The 19,569-nt window shown below is 46.9% G+C and overlaps 1 protein-coding gene across 1 annotated transcript in view; it reads left to right on the plus strand.

The window, feature by feature from the left end:
• Positions 1 to 19,569, plus strand: part of LOC138296722 (cytochrome P450 2K6-like) — a 288,135-nt gene that overhangs the window by 165,591 nt on the left and 102,975 nt on the right. Inside the window, exon 5 of the mRNA XM_069236123.1 lies at positions 333 to 506. Within this exon, the coding sequence (XP_069092224.1) occupies positions 333 to 506 (174 nt within the window). The remainder of the gene's footprint in view (positions 1 to 332; positions 507 to 19,569) is intronic.

A 19,569-nucleotide genomic window follows, 5' to 3' on the forward strand; every position in this document is an offset into this window, starting at 1 on the left:
TTATTCATCATTATTCATCTATAATTCCACTTAATATTTTTATCAATATCATTAATAATAATGATGTTGTTTTTTGCGGTAGTTTGAGTTAACGTTGTTGTTTCTTCGACCAATAAAGCAAGAGAAAATGGAAACTTGTTTTTTTTAATGAAGATACATGTTTTAGGTAGGGATTGTTATTTCTACACCTGTTTCATTGCATTGTCGGCCTCATTGATCAGCTTAGTAGTGAGTTTCTATAAGGCACGCTTTGAGATGTAATAGTTTGAGTTATATTAAGCAAGCGGCTACTACACGATTACTAATGTTCTTTTATTCACTCTACAATACAGCTCTACAATTTGTTTCCTGCTTTGGGATTTTTGCCAGGACACCACAAGACTGTACTCAAGAATGTAAATGAAATACATTCATTCCTGCGTAAAACATTTTTGGAGAGTCGCAAAGATATAAACCCTGATAACAAGAGAAATTTCATTGATGCATTCCTTGTCAAGGAGCAAGAGGTAAAATGATTAAAACTGTGTATTAAAGTTGAAGTGCAACATTTATTTACACTTGGCCATTGCCTGGAATGCAAAAACATTTCCGCTTCCAACTTCGAAGCTGTGTAGGGTGAAACAGAACGGAAGCGTTGTTTGGCAAGGCTACCTAATGTATGCGTGTCAGTGGCGTAACAAGTGCCCCCTCAGCCCCGCGGGGCCAGAGGGAATATGGAGAGAGGGGGCTAGCCCTAGCTCCACGGGGGCCCTCAGCACAACACGTAGGCCTGAAAGCTTGTGATTCAGTCCGGAGTGGGGACACTCCATGTTCTTTGAGGAGGGGCCCCATCACGTTTCGTTACTCCACTGATGCGTGTACAAGTGTCACGGTGTAGGTACTCCTCAGACTCGGTGTGATGCAAACAAGGTCCACCTCCTGACACCACCAAGTCACTGATAAAAAAAATCACAGTGCATTGGAGTAATCAAGCGAGGGAAGGAAGGGGAAGGATCAGCAGGGACGGGATAACTGTAAAGAAAAATACACAGTGTTAATTATCACAATGTCTGTCTATTCTCATAAGGTCTCACTAAAACCAAAACGACCTGGACTGCCCATAACTCATAAGGGCAGAACTAGTCCAAAGCCTGACTATGTTCCATCAGCATCTCAATGGATGCCCCAAGCCACCTACGGCCACTAATAATCACCTAAGGGTCTCACAGCCCTTCCTCCTAAACAATACTACAGAACGTATAACGAAACGAACATGAGGAGAAAGAATAAGGTGAAAAAAATCTATTTTGTACTTCTTCGTATGATTCAGTTAACACACTAAGCCTTTCGTTAATGTCACGTATATTTGAAGAAGTACTTCGTTCATATCTCTGTGAATGTTGACAAGAATTATTTGTCCCGGCTGTTTGGAATCCTGCAAACAGTAAATCTCATTCTGAATCGCCGCCAACAAAAAGCCAAAAGATTATGTCTCATAAGATCGCCGTTCCTTTATTATGGTACCTCAAAAGTAAAGTGCTCCAATTTATGACAGTCACCCCCAACCTGGCCGTAAGGAAGGCAGAAATAAAGAAAGGCGATAGCCTCCGGCAAGTAGCAAGCTTGCCGCTTACCACCTTCTTAGTACTCGGAATTCGAAAGGAGGAGCAGCTTGGAACTCCTTCTACCGGTAAAAGGTCAGTTTCCAGGAGGGGGCCATGCTGAATCTCATTCCTCTTCACGGACCGCCGATGAATTCCCCCCTGGGGAACGCCGTCCGCTCCTACTTCGTTGAGGCTCCGACCTGCCTCATTAGCACAAATAACGCACACCCTTTCCAGGGTGCGCCGACTTTTACGCGATCTCTACCGCGCTGGGCTTCATGGGAAGTGTAGTCCTTAATGACTACAATCTCCCGATCGGCCCTGTAGGCGCCGGCTAGCACCTGACAGTACGCCCACCTCCAAAGCGCCTCCTAGGGCCAGGTTTAGTGGGATGACAAGCATGAAACCTTTGCACCGCCCTAGGGGCATGAACATTGCCTTCCGGCTCCCATGAATCCTCCTCGGCCTCATACCCTTTCCACGACACCAAGTACCATAACTTACCCCCCCGTAGTTTGGAATCCAACACTTTGCGCACCTCATACTCCAGCTGTCCGTCTCTAACCACCGGAGGCACCGCCCGCCGGGTCGCGGACAGAGCTGGCTTCAAAAGGCTGCAATGAAACACCGGATGGATTCTTAAGGAAGCAGGTAAGTTGAGACGGTAAGCCACAGGGTTTATTTTGCGTACCACCTCATAAGGACCAATGTAACGAGGATGAAAGATGCTACGCATCTTAAAACGTATATACTTGGTGGAAAGCCACACTCGGTCCCCTGGCTGGTACACCGGCCCCTCACGCCGATGTACATCACCCCATTTCTTATACTGTTCCTTGGCTTTATCCAAATTAAATCGTATTTTCTTTTGCATGGATTGTAGGTTCTTAACCATAGCATGGACAGTAGGTTGATCCGTGACTTCCCGAGGTATGATTATGGGCAACATCTCCGCGTGGAACCCTGTGTTAGCACGAAAAGGAGACTCCCTTATCGAGCTATGCCAAGCATTGTTGTACGATAGTTCGGCCAGCCATAGCAATGACACCCACGATTCCTGCGCGTCTTTTGCATAGCACCTCAGATATTTCTTCAGGGTTTGGTTGAGACGCTCCGTCTGGCCATCGGTTTGTGGGTGAAAACTGGTGGATAGGGCGGATTCAATGCGCAGAACCTTGCACCACATGCGCCAAAACCTAGCAACGAACTGGGGGCCTCTGTCTGAAATAATGGTCCTTGGTAAACCATGTAACCGCACCACTTGAGACAGAATTAGATGGGCGGTCTGACTTGCTGTAGGTAGGTTTCTACAAGGGAGAAAGTGACCCATCTTGGTAAGACTATCAATCACCACCATGATAGCATTGTACCCCTGATCCATTGGCAATCCTACCACAAAATCCACGCTGATGATTTGCCATGGTTTTTCCGGAGTGGGCAAAGGCATCAGCTTGCCCTGGCTCTTCGCGTTTTCTCCCTTGGATCGAGCACATATCTCACACCGAGCTACCCATGTCGCAACGTCCTTAGCCCAACCTTTCCACCTGAAATGTCGTTGCACTATTTGCGCAGTTTTGGTGTACCCCGGATGACCAGCTGTTACCGCATCATGACACCAATTGAAGGCTTGCATTCGAAGTTCAGGTGTTGGTAAATACAAACGATTACCTTGCAACGGTATTCCGTGCTTAAGGGTACGGTCCTGACTTACTTCGGCCCACTCCTTCCACTGAGCAGCAGACTTATGCTTAGAGACCTTTTCTAGGAAGTGAGATATATGAAGGGCACAAAGCACTTTTTCCGGTTGGATGATTGCTTCATCAGGTCTTGAAGTGACGTTCCTCGCGTCCCTTTGTCTAGACAGTGAATCTGCCTTGCGATTGTCGACCCCAGGACGGAAGGTTACTACAAACTCATATTCTGAAAAGAACAGCATCCACCTCATTTGCCGCTGGGTAAGCTGTCTAGCCTCCTTCATATACTGCAGGTTTCGGTGATCAGTATATACCGTAACCGGGTGTTGGGCCCCCCAGAGATGGTGTCTCCATTCCTGAAATGCCTTCTTGATGGCTAGTAGTTCTTTTTCTGCCACCGTATAATTGAGTTCCGCAGCAGATAGCTTCTTAGATAAAAACGCCACCGGATGAAGCTGTCCTGAGGTCTTGTTTCTTTGGGATAACACAGCCCCAATGGCTATATCCGAGGCATCTGCTTCGACTATAAAAGGTACTTCTGGCTGTGGATGCTGGAGTATAGGCGCTGAGCAGAAGGCCTGTTTTAAGAAGCAGAAGGCCTCCTCTGCCTCTTCTGACCAAACAAAAGACACTCCCTTTCTTAGCAACCTTGTTATAGGTGACACAATGTGGGAAAAATGACAGATGAATCTTCTATAGTAATTAGAAAACCCCAGGAAGCATTGCACCTCTCTCACACTAGTGGGCACTGGCCACTCTTGAACCGCCTGTATTTTTCTTGTCGACATGCAGAACCCTTCTGGGCTTAAATCCACCCCCAAGAACTCAACCTTCTGTACATGGAACTCGCATTTGCTCAGTTTGCAATAAAGATGGTGCTGTTGCAATGCTTGGAGTACTAGGGAAACATGTTCCATGTGCCGCTCTAAGGAGGTAGAATACACCAATATGTCATCTATATAGACGATCACAAAGTGGTCTACGTATTCTTTGAGAACATCGTTCATAAAGTATTGGAAAGCCGCCGGGGCGTTACACAACCCGAACGGCATTACCAAGTATTCAAACAGGCCATAACGAGTCTTAAACGCCGTCTTCCATTCATCCCCTTCACGGATTCTGACCAGATGGTAAGCCCCCTTCAGATCTAACCTTGTATAGATAGTTGCCTCTTTCACCTGTTCCAATAACACAGGAATGAGGGGAAGAGGGTATCTATTCCTTATCGTGTTCTTGTTCAGCATTCTATAATCGATGCAGGTTCTCAACTCTTTATTCGCTTTAGCTATGAAAAAGAGTGGAGAAGCTGCCGGAGAACAAGATGGTCTAATGAACCCGATTTCCAGGAAACGGTCCAGATATCTTCGCAAATGTTTGGTTTCTGGGTCTGATAGAGCATATACCCTACAAGAAGGAAGGAGTGCTCCCGGAATCAAATCTATCTTGCAATCGTATATACGATGGGGTGGCAATGTCTCCGCCTGACCTTCGTCGAACAAATCCTTGAACTTGGCGTAAACAGAGGGCAATATCACTGCTTTCTCCACCACTGTGGCCAACTGTAACCCTTGAGCCAACGCTAACGCGGGGGGGTTATCATATAAGGAACCGACTTTCTCACTCCTCACGGACTGAAAACTAACTGTCTTGGCTTGCCAATCGATAACAGGATTGCTCTTTCTTAGCCAGGGCATTCCCAAAATTATTTCATACTGAGGAGCCTCTATTATATCTAGCCTGATTATTTCTCTGCGTTCCGGAGATACTCCACTGAAAACCAACCCCACATCCTCAGTTTGTTCAGTAAGGGGTCCAGACTTCAGTGGTGTACCGTCAACTGCCAACACAATTTCGGGGTTCTTTCTTGGAATTCTCAGAAGTCCCAGTCTCTTAACCACCCCTTCATCTATAAAATTTCCCGTGGCTCCTGAGTCTATCATTGCCCATACAGGATGGTTTCGATCTTGGGACACCAGCTCTACGGATAACAACAGGTGTGACGCCTTTTCTTCTGGTGGCAAGAGGGTTAAAGAAGTCAACCGGAACCCTGATAGGGGTTCTATAAAGGGCAAATCCTCTTTCTCTGATATCTTCCCTGACGTCACCGCGGCCTTTTGAGTGGGGGAGTAGGAGAACCTTTTTCTTGGTTTTTGGGGACATTCTCTCACATAATGACCCTTCCTGCCGCAATACATGCACAACCCCTGTACCCTCCTACTCTCTTTTTCGGCCTTTGACAGAGGTGCCCTAACGGCTCCCACTTCCATAGGTTCCCCGCATAAATCAGGGGAATTAGGAACTGGTCGCCCCTCTCTTTCTGGAATGACCGGCCGCCTATCACCCGCTCTACGCTCTCCCCTTCTCTCTGCTAGCCGATGATTCAATCTCAAGGTAAGATTCACAAGTTCAGTACATGTGGAAGGCTGGGGATCTATTTGGGCTAGGATATCCTTCATGTCGTCTCTTAATCCTTGATAATAGAGAGACATTCTCTTCTCCTCTGGCCACTCTGATTCCGCTACCAGTCTATTGAAGGTGGTAAGATAGGTAACCAGGTCAGACCTCCCCTGTCTCAGTTCCAGCAGTTCTCTATCAGCACTAAAGGTGGTTGTTCTGTGATCAAACACCTTCTCAAAGGCCGACCGAAAGGCATTCCAATCCGATAATAATGGGTCATCGTTTCTAACTAACGGCACTGCCCAGTTGGCTGCATCTCCCGAGAGATAAGAAATAGCGAACATTACCCTGGAAAGGTTAGAGGGAAAAGACGCCGGTCTACATGAGAATTGGAGAGACAACTGCGTTAAAAAAGCCTGAACTTTCCTGGGGTCCCCTGAAAACCGTTCCGGACTGGCCAAAGGAATTGGAGGGGAGACGTTCACGGTTATCTGCGGTGTAGATGCTGAGGCATCGAAGGGATTCCTAGTAAGCCTTTCTACCTTGTCCCTTAGTGCCGCTGCCTCCACCCTAGAATCTGCCAACTCTTGCTGCACTAACACTAACGCCTGTAAGACATCATCCATAGATGCCATCTTTGCATTACACCGAGCAGGAGGAGTATTATTCGTGGGTGCGTTATTCTGTCACGGTGTAGGTACTCCTCAGACTCGGTGTGATGCAAACAAGGTCCACCTCCTGACACCACCAAGTCACTGATAAAAAAAATCACAGTGCATTGGAGTAATCAAGCGAGGGAAGGAAGGGGAAGGATCAGCAGGGACGGGATAACTGTAAAGAAAAATACACAGTGTTAATTATCACAATGTCTGTCTATTCTCATAAGGTCTCACTAAAACCAAAACGACCTGGACTGCCCATAACTCATAAGGGCAGAACTAGTCCAAAGCCTGACTATGTTCCATCAGCATCTCAATGGATGCCCCAAGCCACCTACGGCCACTAATAATCACCTAAGGGTCTCACAGCCCTTCCTCCTAAACAATACTACAGAACGTATAACGAAACGAACATGAGGAGAAAGAATAAGGTGAAAAAAATCTATTTTGTACTTCTTCGTATGATTCAGTTAACACACTAAGCCTTTCGTTAATGTCACGTATATTTGAAGAAGTACTTCGTTCATATCTCTGTGAATGTTGACAAGAATTATTTGTCCCGGCTGTTTGGAATCCTGCAAACAGTAAATCTCATTCTGAATCGCCGCCAACAAAAAGCCAAAAGATTATGTCTCATAAGATCGCCGTTCCTTTATTATGGTACCTCAAAAGTAAAGTGCTCCAATTTATGACAGTCACCCCCAACCTGGCCGTAAGGAAGGCAGAAATAAAGAAAGGCGATAGCCTCCGGCAAGTAGCAAGCTTGCCGCTTACCACCTTCTTAGTACTCGGAATTCGAAAGGAGGAGCAGCTTGGAACTCCTTCTACCGGTAAAAGGTCAGTTTCCAGGAGGGGGCCATGCTGAATCTCATTCCTCTTCACGGACCGCCGATGAATTCCCCCCTGGGGAACGCCGTCCGCTCCTACTTCGTTGAGGCTCCGACCTGCCTCATTAGCACAAATAACGCACACCCTTTCCAGGGTGCGCCGACTTTTACGCGATCTCTACCGCGCTGGGCTTCATGGGAAGTGTAGTCCTTAATGACTACAATCTCCCGATCGGCCCTGTAGGCGCCGGCTAGCACCTGACAACAAGTCTCAGCTTATTACATTGATAATATGCTTCATGCGATTAATGGATCATGTAACTGTGTGATCTATGGTCATAGGTTTGTATCTGATAAAGTCGTAGGTCCAGTTTAGAAGTGGGACGGAAATTGCTCTGCGCAGGGGTCAGAAACCTGTTGTGCAGCGTATATTACATCCAATATTTATTTGGTGCAATGAAGTCCGCATCATCACGCAGGTACAACCTGTAAGAATTTAACATGATTATAAAGTGAGGGGTATTTAATGTGCTATACACAGTGAATTTTGGTGCAATAAGCACCAAAATTCACATGTTCTCCAACTACTCAGTAGGGGTGCACTTTATTGTCATGATAAATTCCGAGCAACCAGGGAATTGAATTTTTCAGGTTGGATAATTAGCAACTACCATTCTGAGGCAGCTGAAATCATAGCATAACGCTGGCTGAAACATGCATGTCACAAGTATGTGTTTTGCATAAAATAGCAGAGTAGAAATGCCTTTTTTCAGAAATTACAAACTCTAATCCTGGTGAAATAGCTGATGGGGACTACTGCAAAAAGCTGCATTGAATTTACAAGTTAAAATTGAGTCCTTCTGAGTTTTGTTCAATCGTTATTTTTTCTAAAGTTGACTAAATGGGTTCACTGAGGTAGTAATAAACAAGTATTACTAATTTACAAAAAAAGATTGTGTGGTATAAAACATGAAATGTTATTCTTAGTTTAATTCTTTAAGCCTAGCTATACGTCCGACTCTGTCTCAAACTATTCATTTCCTTCCTAATTACTCACTGCCTATCAACCTCTCTTTCTCAGTAAGGAAATTGAGAATTTATTCAATGTATTTGTGATTTTGTGTATCCAGGAATTAAAGCTACCATATCAAGGGCTGTCTGAGGTTTTATTTTAAAACCACTCACTAGACCGATGAAAATCCACCAAGTCACCCTTATTCTGTCTTTACTACAATGAGGGAAAGAAGTTTTCAGAGACAAAACTCTTAGAACAAAGGCCCTGATTTATACTTTTACATGCAAAACTACGTTAGCGAGTTTTGCATGTAAAAGTATAGCGCCGGCTTGCGCCATTCCTGGACGCCCACCGGGCACCATATCTCTGGAATAGCGCTAGCCGGCTGTAATGCCCGGTTAGTGCATTGTAGATGACGCTAACCGGGTGGGGGAGGCGTAGGGGGAGCCGGAGGTTGTGCGCCAGATTATGGCGCTACACTGCTTAGAGGCAAAAAAATGCCTCTAAGCAGAGTAACGACATTTCCTGGCGCAAAACCCCCCTGGACATGGCTCCTGCCTTAGTTAAGACAGGAGTCTTACCCGCCACCCCAATGGCCAAGCCCAGGGGAAGAAGATCCCCTGGGCATGGCCATCGGGGCCAGCACCATGCAGCGGGCCCCAAGTCTTGGCCCGAGCGGGTTAAAAAAAAAAATACTTACCGGGACTTACCTGGGATGGGTCCCGCATACTGTGGTGTCTGTCTGGTGTGGGTGGGGGTGTCCCTAGGGCGAGGAAAGGGCACCTTTGGGCTCTTTCCATGGCTGTTAAGGCCATATCGTCATTTTCTGCACGGGAATGCCTACCTTGTATCTCATTGATGCAAGGTAGAGTTTCACATCAAGAAAAATGACATTAACTCCATTACTTTGGCACTAGACGGGTCTTGTGCCAAAGTATAAATATGGAGTTAGGTTTGCGCTGCCTTAGCGTCACAAAAATTATGCAAATTCAGTGCAAACGAGGTATAAATATGCCCCAAAGTGTGGTAGATGCTGGGTAGCTTTCAAAATCGGCGCTTTTTGGTTATCTCTTCTCTGAAAATGAAGTATGTTTCAATATTGCTTGATATCATGAGCGCTTGACTTAGTTCAAAATGAGTAATTGCTAGAAACGGGGTCTTTAGTTGGCAGTGGTTTGCACCCTGTCCAAGTAGGGACCCTCACTCTAGTCAGAGTAAGAGAGTCACACAGCTAAGATAACCCCTGCTCATCATCCTTTGGTAGCTTGGCTCAAGCAGTTAGGCTTATCTCAGAGCCAATGTGTAAAGTATTTGTATACACACACACACACACACACACACACACACACAGTAACACAGCGAAACTAGCACAAAATAACTCCACGCCAATTTAGAAAAATAACCAATATTTATTTGAGAAAAACAAGATCAAAACAGCAAAAACTTAACATACACAAGTAAAGATATGAATTTTCAAAGATTAAATGTAATATAGCACTCAGAAACACAATTGCTCCAACTGGGGATATGGCGTCTTGATGGAGTTGTTTTCAACAGTCTGGCACCATCTGCTAGGGAGCGCGGTCAGCCACAGAGTCGCGTGGACCCCGGGTACAGTACATTGGAAAATGAGGAAACAAAGACGTTGCACGGAGTCGGGGAGGTGAGGTCTCACTGGAGCCAGAGCGACGTCAGTTCCTTACTACCACCAGGGAAGTGAGGTGTCAGTTCCTCACTGCTAGGCAGGGTAGGTGGGGCATAAGTTCCTTATGGCTGCAGGGGAGGTGATGCGGTGTTGGCGATGAGGTGTCGGTTCCTTACGAACCGCATCCAGCTCTTCTTGCTGGCTGAGTTTCTTCAGTCCAGAAGGATTCTAACTATGTGGTGTCAGAGTTCCAGTACTTAAAGCCATTTCTGTCTTTGAAGTAGGCAAACTTCAAAGAAAAGTCTTTGTAGTGCACAAGACCCTGCCTTTCCCTCCCCTGGCCCCAGACACACTCCAGGGGGTTAGAGACTGCTTTGTGTGAGGACAGGCACAGCCCTATTCAGGTGAAAGTGTCAGCTCCTCCCACCACTTTAGCTCAGGAAGACCCATCTGCCTGGTGATGGGCCATCAGGATATGCAGGGCACACCTCAGCTCCCTTTGTATGATCGTCTAGAGTGAATGCACAAACAACCCAACTGTCATCCTGAATGTTAGAAATGGGGTCTCTACTTGGCAGAGGTATACACCCTTGTCCAAGTACGGACCACAATCCTAGTCAGGGTAAGTCACACACAATCCAAATTATCCTGTGCCCACCATCTGGTAGCTTCGTACTGAGCAGTCAAGCTTAACTTAGAAGGCAATGTGTAAAGTATTTGTGCCATAAATCATGCAATAACGCAGTGAAAACACCGCAAAAATACACCACACAGGTTTAGAAAAATATACAATATTTATCTGAGTAAATTGACGTCAAAACAATCAAGATTTGATAAGTACAAGTTGAAATATCACTTTTGCAATGATAAGAAGAGTCTTTAGTCTTTAAAAATCAACAAATGTCTCTTGCATGAACAAAGTATCTGGTATGCGTCAAAATGACATGCACGAAGACTGCAGTGGAGGAGATGCGTGGAAAAAGGAAGGTATGGGTTGGATTTCTGGATGCGCACAGATGATGCATTGATTCTTTTCCACGTGGCAAGGGCTTTACATCACATTCTGGCGTGCAGGCTTGAATCCTCTTTGAAGAGATACAGTCTTTTTGGCCCTAAGACTTCAGGAACAGGAGGTAAGTTCAATCCAAGCCCTTGGAGAGCACTTCTCAGCAAAGTCAGAGGCTAACAAGGCAGCAGGACAACAGCAAGGCAGTAGTCCTTCACAGCAAAGCAGTCCAGGTGAGTCCTTTGGGCAGCCAGGTAGCTCCTCTTGGCAGGTTGCAGGATCTGGTTCAGAGTGTCATCAACTTGGGGCCCCCTGCATGGCACAGGTTACAATGGCCATGCCCAGGGGACCCTTGTGCCCTGTGCTGGCCATTGGGGTGGTGGGCATGACTCCTGTCTTTTCTAAGACAGAAGTCATGTGGTATGGATGGTTTTGTGTCAGAAAATGATGCTAGGCTGGTTGGAGGCATTTTTTTTGCCTCTAACGAGCCTAACATAATTTTGTGGTGCAAAACCCCCTTCTTCCATACCACCACACCCAACCGGCTAACGTCATTTTCTTTTCTTTTCGCTAGCCCATCCTTTGCACCGGATTGTGCCATTCCATAAATTTGGCACCGATCTGGCATCCTGGAATGGCGCAAGCCAGTGCTATACTTTTTTACACAAAACTGCGCAAACGTGCAGGTCCCAATTCACATTCTTCAAGGTACTCCATCTAGTGCATGCCTACTTAGTTTTACATCCACTGTTGTCATTGGCCTGATATCCATCAATTACAGCTTAAATACACAACTTGAAACTGTGAGTCAGTTCCTCTCCCTGTTTCATGGTCTAGGTAGGCTCAAAATGATGAAGGTAAAACTTTGCATCAATAAAGACCTTAGGCCTGCTCCACAGCGACATCGTAAAATAGCATTACATTTACAGAAAGCGGTTTGCGAAGGAGCTAAAAGCCTTTATATAACACAACATCATTGAGCACTCAACTGTCGCCCATTGTGGAAGTGCCAAAAAAGAACAGTGCAGGTGCAATGTTCATCTGTGTGGATATGTGCCAAGGCAACAAAGCAATCAAGAAAAAGAAACATCCTTATCTGCACATTGTGGATATGATCATGCAGTTGAATGGAGACAAGGATTTTTCCCGCCTTGACTTGAACAAGGGCTACCATCAGCTTGAACTGGAGGAGAACTGCAGGTACATAACCAGTTTTTCAACTCATGTTGGTTTATTTGGATACAAAAACATTAAGCTTTTAAGTTTACTCTGTTGCAGAAATATTCCAAGATATCATACATAGGATTATTCAGCCTGTTACACATGGTTTCAACTACAGTGATGATCTGCTGGTATTCGGTGCAACGTGGAAGGAGCATGATAAAGCCCACAAACAAGTGTGTCAATTACTTACAGATGCAGGCCTCACCTTAAATGCTGAAAAGTGTGAATTTCACAAAACAAAGCTCAAATTCTTTGGACATGCATTTTCTGTTGGAGGATTGACTTCTGATCCTGACAAAGTACAAGCGCTATCAGCCACCAGTCCTCCAAAAGATGTCACAATGGTACAGTCTTTCTTGGGCATGGCCATCTATTGTTCAAGGTACATTTGTGACTTTGCCACAGTGAGTGCCCCTTTGCGAGACCTGACAAAAAAATGTCCCATTGCGATGATCTGCTGAATCTGACAGCCGTTTCCACAATATTAAACATGTAGCTGAAAATGCAACTGAGATGGCTTACTTTGATCCTAAATTGCATACTGACATCACTGTTGATGTGAGCCTGGTGGGGTTGGGAGCAATTCTTGCTCAGCATAGTGGGCATCCGAATGCTCAGAGATGCATTGTGGAATACGCTTGTCAAAGTTTGACACAAAACTTGCCTATTCCCAGTCGGAAAAGTAGAGTCTGTCGGTAGTGTGGGCCTGTGAACATTTTCTTGTGTTTCTGTTGGAAAATATTTCAAGATCGTCACTGACCACCAGGCATTACTCACCATCTTTGGTTTTCTGAAAGTCAAGAGGCCTCCTTCCATTGAGAGGAGGGGGATTCATCTACAAAAGTACGACCATACCATTGTGTACAAGTCAGGCAAAAATAAAAACTCTACCGATTATTTTTCACAAGTAAACATACAGCAGCACAGTTCGTCAAAAACAGCTGAGGAGTGGTTCAGGATCACCCAAGGAGTCAAAAGCATTCATCTTGGTGGCTGAAGGTGTTCTTCACCCTTCTATTACTGCAATAGGAGGTTTTTTTTACCACCTGACGTTTTCCTCCTAGAGGCATTTTTTTAAGGCAGAAGATACCCAATGCAATGATTACTGTAAGGATTCATCCTTACTTCTGACAGGCACGAGTGGAGAAGAGAAAGACTTATGTGCCTCTATCGTTGACACAATGTTGGGTATTTTGGAGTGAGTATACTAAATCTAATCTCCCAGAGTCAAAAATTTGCCCCAATAATGTTTAGTTTGAACAGGGTATAGCAAATCTGACTGCAACAATGATTTGAGTCACAAAAGTAAATCTCTCATTGTGCAACATTTTTCACTATGTTGCTTAGTTTGGAGTGAGAATAGTAAATCTAAACCACTCATATATGCATCTTCCCAAGTGATAGCCAGATTGTAATTAGAAGAGTAGATACACCCCACTACATACATGCATTTTTGTACAATGTTAGTTGGACTGGAGTTAGAATGATAAATACAAGCCCTCTAGATAGATGCACTTTCCCTAAATTTTGTTGAACAGGCATTTGAATGGTAATCTGACCCTCCTTACAAATATATTCAAATTTCCTAAACTTTTTTTTTAAATTGCTCTATATTTTTGTAAATTTATAAGAAATGATTTTATATTTTTACAAAATTGAAAACGTAGTTGTGAAGATAGTTACTTTTGTTTTTGTTTCCAGATAGATGTTCATAAACTATATTTATATTTTATATGACATTAAATATTGATGTATATAATAAAGTTAAAAGTTATATTTTTTTTAAATACAGATTTTTAATAATGATTCCAAAACAAATTCATTTTAACTATAGAAAATATATTTTGAAAAAGCATTGTACAATTTTAAAATTGAAAATTCATTTTAATGAATACATTTAATATTGTTACTTTTATATTATCACAATTTTACACTATATTTTTGTTTTCAGTATTTTGATAACATTACTGTTAATTTTAAATCTCACTATAATTGTATTCTGTATTTATGTATGATTTATTTTTGAACTTTGGATATTTTTGTAGGACAACATTTTCAAATCAATATTTTTGGCTATTTAATATAAACATAGGGCTTATGATATTATCAGAGTATATATTTTGACGTCAATAGTTTGGTAGGTTGATATTTTTGTAGTTGATATTACGATCCAGTCCGCCAAAGGTAAATAATCACCTATTTTTTTTTACTGCAACAGAATGATTGTTTTTGCCCTTTTGCTCTCCATATAAAGTATCTGTAAAAATGTATGTGGGGGCACTGTGTTCCTGTATTACATAATTTGGCTCTATTTTGCAAATATTTTTGGGAAAAAACTGATATCCACGCGATTCTGGTCTCAAGACCACCAGACTTGCTGTGGCGGTCAGACCCCCTCATTACAAGTTTGGCAGGAGGACCTGCCAAAAGACCGCTGTCTCCACCAGGATCTTAGATCCCAATGGGCTGACGGCAGTCTGTTGTAATCAGCTACAGTGGAGCTGAACTAAGCGCTGATTAGAACCTTGTTCTCCGCCAGCCTTTTCATGGGGGTTGAACTGTCATGAAAAAGCTGCTGGAGAAAAAGTGCAGGGGGCCACAGGAGGTTCCCGGCCTAGAACTGTTGGACATTGCACTGTCTGCTTATCAGACAGTGCAATTTCTGAGGGTGCTGGATGGCCCCCCTGTGTAACTGCATTGGTCTCGGCTCCATGTGGAGCCGATACCAATGCCGTCGCACAGTCCCACTGGGCTGACCAGCAGAAAACTTGGCTTCTGCAGGTCAGCCCAGTGTAAATCTTGTAATAGTGCTGGTAGGAAGACTGCTAGCTCTGCAGCGGTCTCCTTACCATGGGTCTGGCAATTGGGTTTTCCGACCGCCAGACTTGTAACAGGGTCTATGTCTTTTAGAATTCACCAGTTCTCATTACCTTTAGTGAAAGAGTGGCCTGTTTTTTGGAATACTTTTACCAGCCTCACCTGTTAGACAAAAAGGTATTCACAAAATCAGATCCTTCTACAAAAAAACAGGTTTCGATCATCAAACTGAGGTAAGCTTTTGAATGACTGGTGATGAGAGAGCATACTATGTCCAGCAGACTATTTGTGACTCAAGCACCTAGAGGCAACTATATAAAACACTGGCAAAGACATAGGTGGTCATTACAACCCTGGTGGACGGTGTTAAAGGTGCGGTAATACCGCAAACAGGCCGGCGGACAAAAAAAGGGAATTGCGACCCTGGCGGAAACCGCCAACTAAGACAGCCACTTTAACACACCGCCCGCCACGGCGGTACAGACAAACAGCGCGGCGGACACCGCCAACAGACAGGCGGGAGACAATGTACCGCCCACACTATCACAACACACCAATCCGCCACCTTTTCGGGGGCGGATTCACCGTGGATAAAAACACGGCGGAAACAGCTTTTGCTATGGGAAAACGCTCACCTCAACACATCCCATGAGGAACGAGGACACCATGGAGCCGGAACTACAAATACTCCCTGCCCTTGTATTCCTGCTCATCTACGACCAACAGCGACGTAGGCGCAGAAGATACCGGTGAGTACTGCACCTACGACACGGGGGAGGGGGGAGGCAAAAGTTAGGGGGACACCCACCAAACACCCCCATCCCCACCCTCGCATTAGACAACATACACACCAATGCAGTCACAAAAATCACAGTAACAACCCACAATCCCCCTGGAAGAAAGCAAAGACAAAGCGAATTGCAGTCAAACTTTGTATTGTGCCAATATACTACTCATACAAAAATATACTGATATATGTCACAAAATCTGTCAAAATTAAATATACAATACAAGAAGTAGTGCAGATATGTACACAACAATGTCCGTGCACAAACAGTCCAAAAATGCATGGGCGAGGCCCACAATAGATACCTGACCAAAATCCGAGAGAACACTGCCGGGGCAACAGATAGAAACAATACAGGCACCTCAGGGGGAAGGGAAGGGGGGGCACCTCAGCCAGATGAATGCAAAGCCAGATCTACGACGGGGCTACATGCCCATGTATGCCATCCTGGGGAGTGCAAAGCCACGGTCTCTCAAGTCTATACAGTGGGTGGGTTGCCCACTGTTCAATCCTGGGGAGTGCAAAGCCACAGTCTCTCAAGTCTCTACAGTGGGTGGCTTGCCCACTGTTCAATCCTGGGGAGTGCAAAGCCACAGTCTCTCAAGTCTCTACAGTGGGTGGTTTGCCCACTGAGCCATCCTGGGCAGTGCAAAGACACATCTTCGCAAGTAGATGCAGTTCTCTACTGGTACTGGGTGGGACTGGTGCCCAGACTGGATGAGTCTCCCCGTGAAAGTACATGTCCTGTCACTGTCCCAGCTGCACATGGGAGAACGATGCCTGATGTGCCGGACTATTCATACCCACGCGGTCTTTGCCCTGTTCAGCGGTCTTCACCATGGCAGTCTTTGGCCTGTTCAGCGGTGCTTTGCCATGGTGGTCTTTGCCCTGTTCAGCGGTCTTCACCATGGCGGTCTTTATCCTGTTCATCGGTCTTCACCGTGGCGGTCTTTGCTCTGTTCAGCGGTCTTCACCATGGCGGTCTTTGCTCTGTTCAGCGGTCTTCACCATGGCAGTCTTTGCTCTGTTCAGCGGTCTTCACCATGGCAGTCTTTGGCCTGTTCAGCGGTGCTTTGCCATGGCGGTCTTTGCCCTGTTCAGCGGTCTTCACCATGGCGGTCTTTGCTCTGTTCAGCGGTCTTCACCATGGCAGTCTTTGCTCTGTTCAGCGGTCTTCACCATGGCAGTCTTTGGCCTGTTCAGCAGTGCTTTGCCATGGCGGTCTTTGCCCTGTTCAGCGGTCTTCACCATGGCGGTCTTTGCTCTGTTCAGCGGTCTTCACCATGGCAGTCTTTGGCCTGTTCAGCGGTGCTTTGCCATGGCGGTTCTGGTACGGACATTGGTGTGTGGCATGACGAACTCCACACTGGACATTGGTGTGTGGCATGACGAACTCCACACTGGACATTGGTGTGTGGCATGACGAACTCCACACTGGACATTGGTGTGTGGCATGACGAACTCCACACTGGACGTTGGTGTGTGGCTTGACGTTCCATCATTGCCCAGCGGGGCTGTGGGATCCTGGACTCTCCTGGGCTGTGACTCCGGCAGTGGCGGTGGTCTCTGGACCAGTAACGATACTTGAGCCCTCCTGGGCTGTGACTCTGGCGGTGGTCTCTGGACCAGTAACGATACTTGAGCCCTCCTGGGCTGTGACTCTGGCGGTGGTCTCTGGACCAGTGACGATACTTGGGCCCTCCTGGGCAATGACTCTGGCAGTGGTCTCTGGACCAGTAACGATACTTGAGCCCTCCTGGGCAATGAGTCCGGCGGTGGTCTCCTGACCAGTGACGATACTTGGGCCCTCCTGGGCAATGAGTCCGGCGGTGGTCTCCTGACCAGTGACGATACTTGGGCCCTCCTGGGCAATGACTCCGGGTGTGGTCTCTGGACCAGTGACGATACTTGGGCCCTCCTGGGCTGTGACTCCGGCGGTGGTCTCTGGACCAGTAACGATGGTGCTGGCAGTTGTGTCAGAACCGCCGGAAATGATGGCGCACTTCTCCGCCGTGACACTCACAACAGGTTGGGGAGACTTCCTCGGGACCTTCCCCACCTTCTTTGTAGTTACAGCTGACTCACCAATCGCCTTGGATCCCATTTCACTTTTTGTCCCACCAGGAGTCTTGACACGGTCCCGTCGTCCACTCTCCAATTTCAGAGCCTTTACAGTGGGCTGACAGTGCCTTGGCTTCGGGTCCTACTGCCTGCCCTGGTGGACGGGGCACTCCAAAAACCTGGAACACGCACCACTGGTACTGGAGGCTTTTTGGCTGAGGCGCTACAATGGGACTGATGAATTGGGGGGGGGGGGGCAAAAAGGTCAATTTGACATAGGGACAGTTTCTGACGTACACTGGGATGGGTAGCTGGAGGGGCTCTGGGAGTGGAGGAAGAGGAGGTGGTTGTAGGAGGTGTCACTTTAGCTGTTTTGGGTGCAGGTGCAGGTACTGGAGGCTGTCGTGAGGTGGATGGATGTTGGGTGAGTGATTGCCGGCGTTTGGGTACTTTGGGAGGGGGCGTCAAAGACACACTGGGAGAGGACACAGGGGACGTGTATATGGCAGTGGAGGTGGTGAGTGCAGGTGAGCGGCTTGTGGTGCTGGGTGTCCTGGTGCGAGTCCTAGTGCCTGTAGATGTGGTGCATGCAGGTGTGTGTGTAGACAACACTGGGAGGGAGGAGGGAGAAGAGGAGGAGGGGGACACAGTGGAGACAGTGGATGTTGCTGTATCTGTATGGGTCTGATGATTGTGTGAGTGCCTGTGGTGTGTGTAGTGCCTAGGTTTGCTTGAGCTACTTGTGTGTGTTGACTTGTGTGCATGCTGGTCTGTAGGTGTGCTTGGGATGGGCTGGGGGACAGGGGATTGGGTCTGGGTGGAGGAAGTTGGAGGGGGGAGGCTGGTACAGGGACAATGGCTGCCATCAGTGCTGAGGCCAGAGATTGCAGGGTTCGCTGAAGGACAGCCTGACCAGAATGAATGCCTTCCAGGAATGCATTACCATGTTTCAACTCTCGTTCTACACCCTGGATGGCATTCACAATGGTAGACTGCCCAACAGTGTGTGACCTGAGGAAGTCAATGGCCTCCTCACTGAGGGCAGCAGGGGTGACTGGGGCAGGGCCTGAGGTGCCTGGGGCGAAGGTGATGCCCACCCTCCTGGGTGAGCGGGCACAGGGCGAACGCTGAGGGGCTGCTGGGAGGGTGGTGCTGGAAGGGGAGGTGGCGGCTGTACCTGTAGAAGTGGGGCGCACAGATGGTGCCGCCACCACAGGGGAGCTCCCATCGGCGGACGAGTCCATGTCGCTGGTTGGTGATCCTGTGGCCGACGTGAAGCTCCCCTCGCCCTCCATCCCACTGGTGAATTCAGAGTCTGTGGTGTGGCCCTCCATGGCCATGTGGGATGCAGCTCCCTCGTGCTCCGGTGCCACTGTACCTCCGCCTGTTGAGGCTGGTGTACAGAAGGACAGGGAGAGCAGAAAAAGGGGGGAGACAGAAGAAAGAGAGTTTTAGTGCATACCGCTACCGTTGCCGGACAAGACAGACGCGGCAGCCCCATGCATTACGCCGTGCTCCTGCCCTCTGCACATGCTATTTCTGGGATATGGCCTACATGGCAATGGTAGAAATCTGCCCACATGGATGGCAAAGGGGCAACTATACATCAATTTGCCTTTTTTTTTAGCTGGGGTAGAGTGCCACATGGCCTACATAATGGAGGGGCCTTGCCTACCTAACTCGCCCTGGCCTAGGGACACCCACAGCCCGCCACCCCCACCCAGACAGCTCCATTGCACGCAAAGTCCATAGGATGAGATTGTACTCACCCCCTTGTGTCTGCTGTGATGTCCTTAAGCGCCCATCCAACTCCGGGTAGGCTCCCGCCAGGATCCGGAACATCAGGGGGTTCAT

Source organism: Pleurodeles waltl, chromosome 5 (assembly GCF_031143425.1).
Source record: "Pleurodeles waltl isolate 20211129_DDA chromosome 5, aPleWal1.hap1.20221129, whole genome shotgun sequence".
In the NCBI taxonomy this organism is placed as follows: Eukaryota; Metazoa; Chordata; class Amphibia; order Caudata; family Salamandridae; genus Pleurodeles; species Pleurodeles waltl.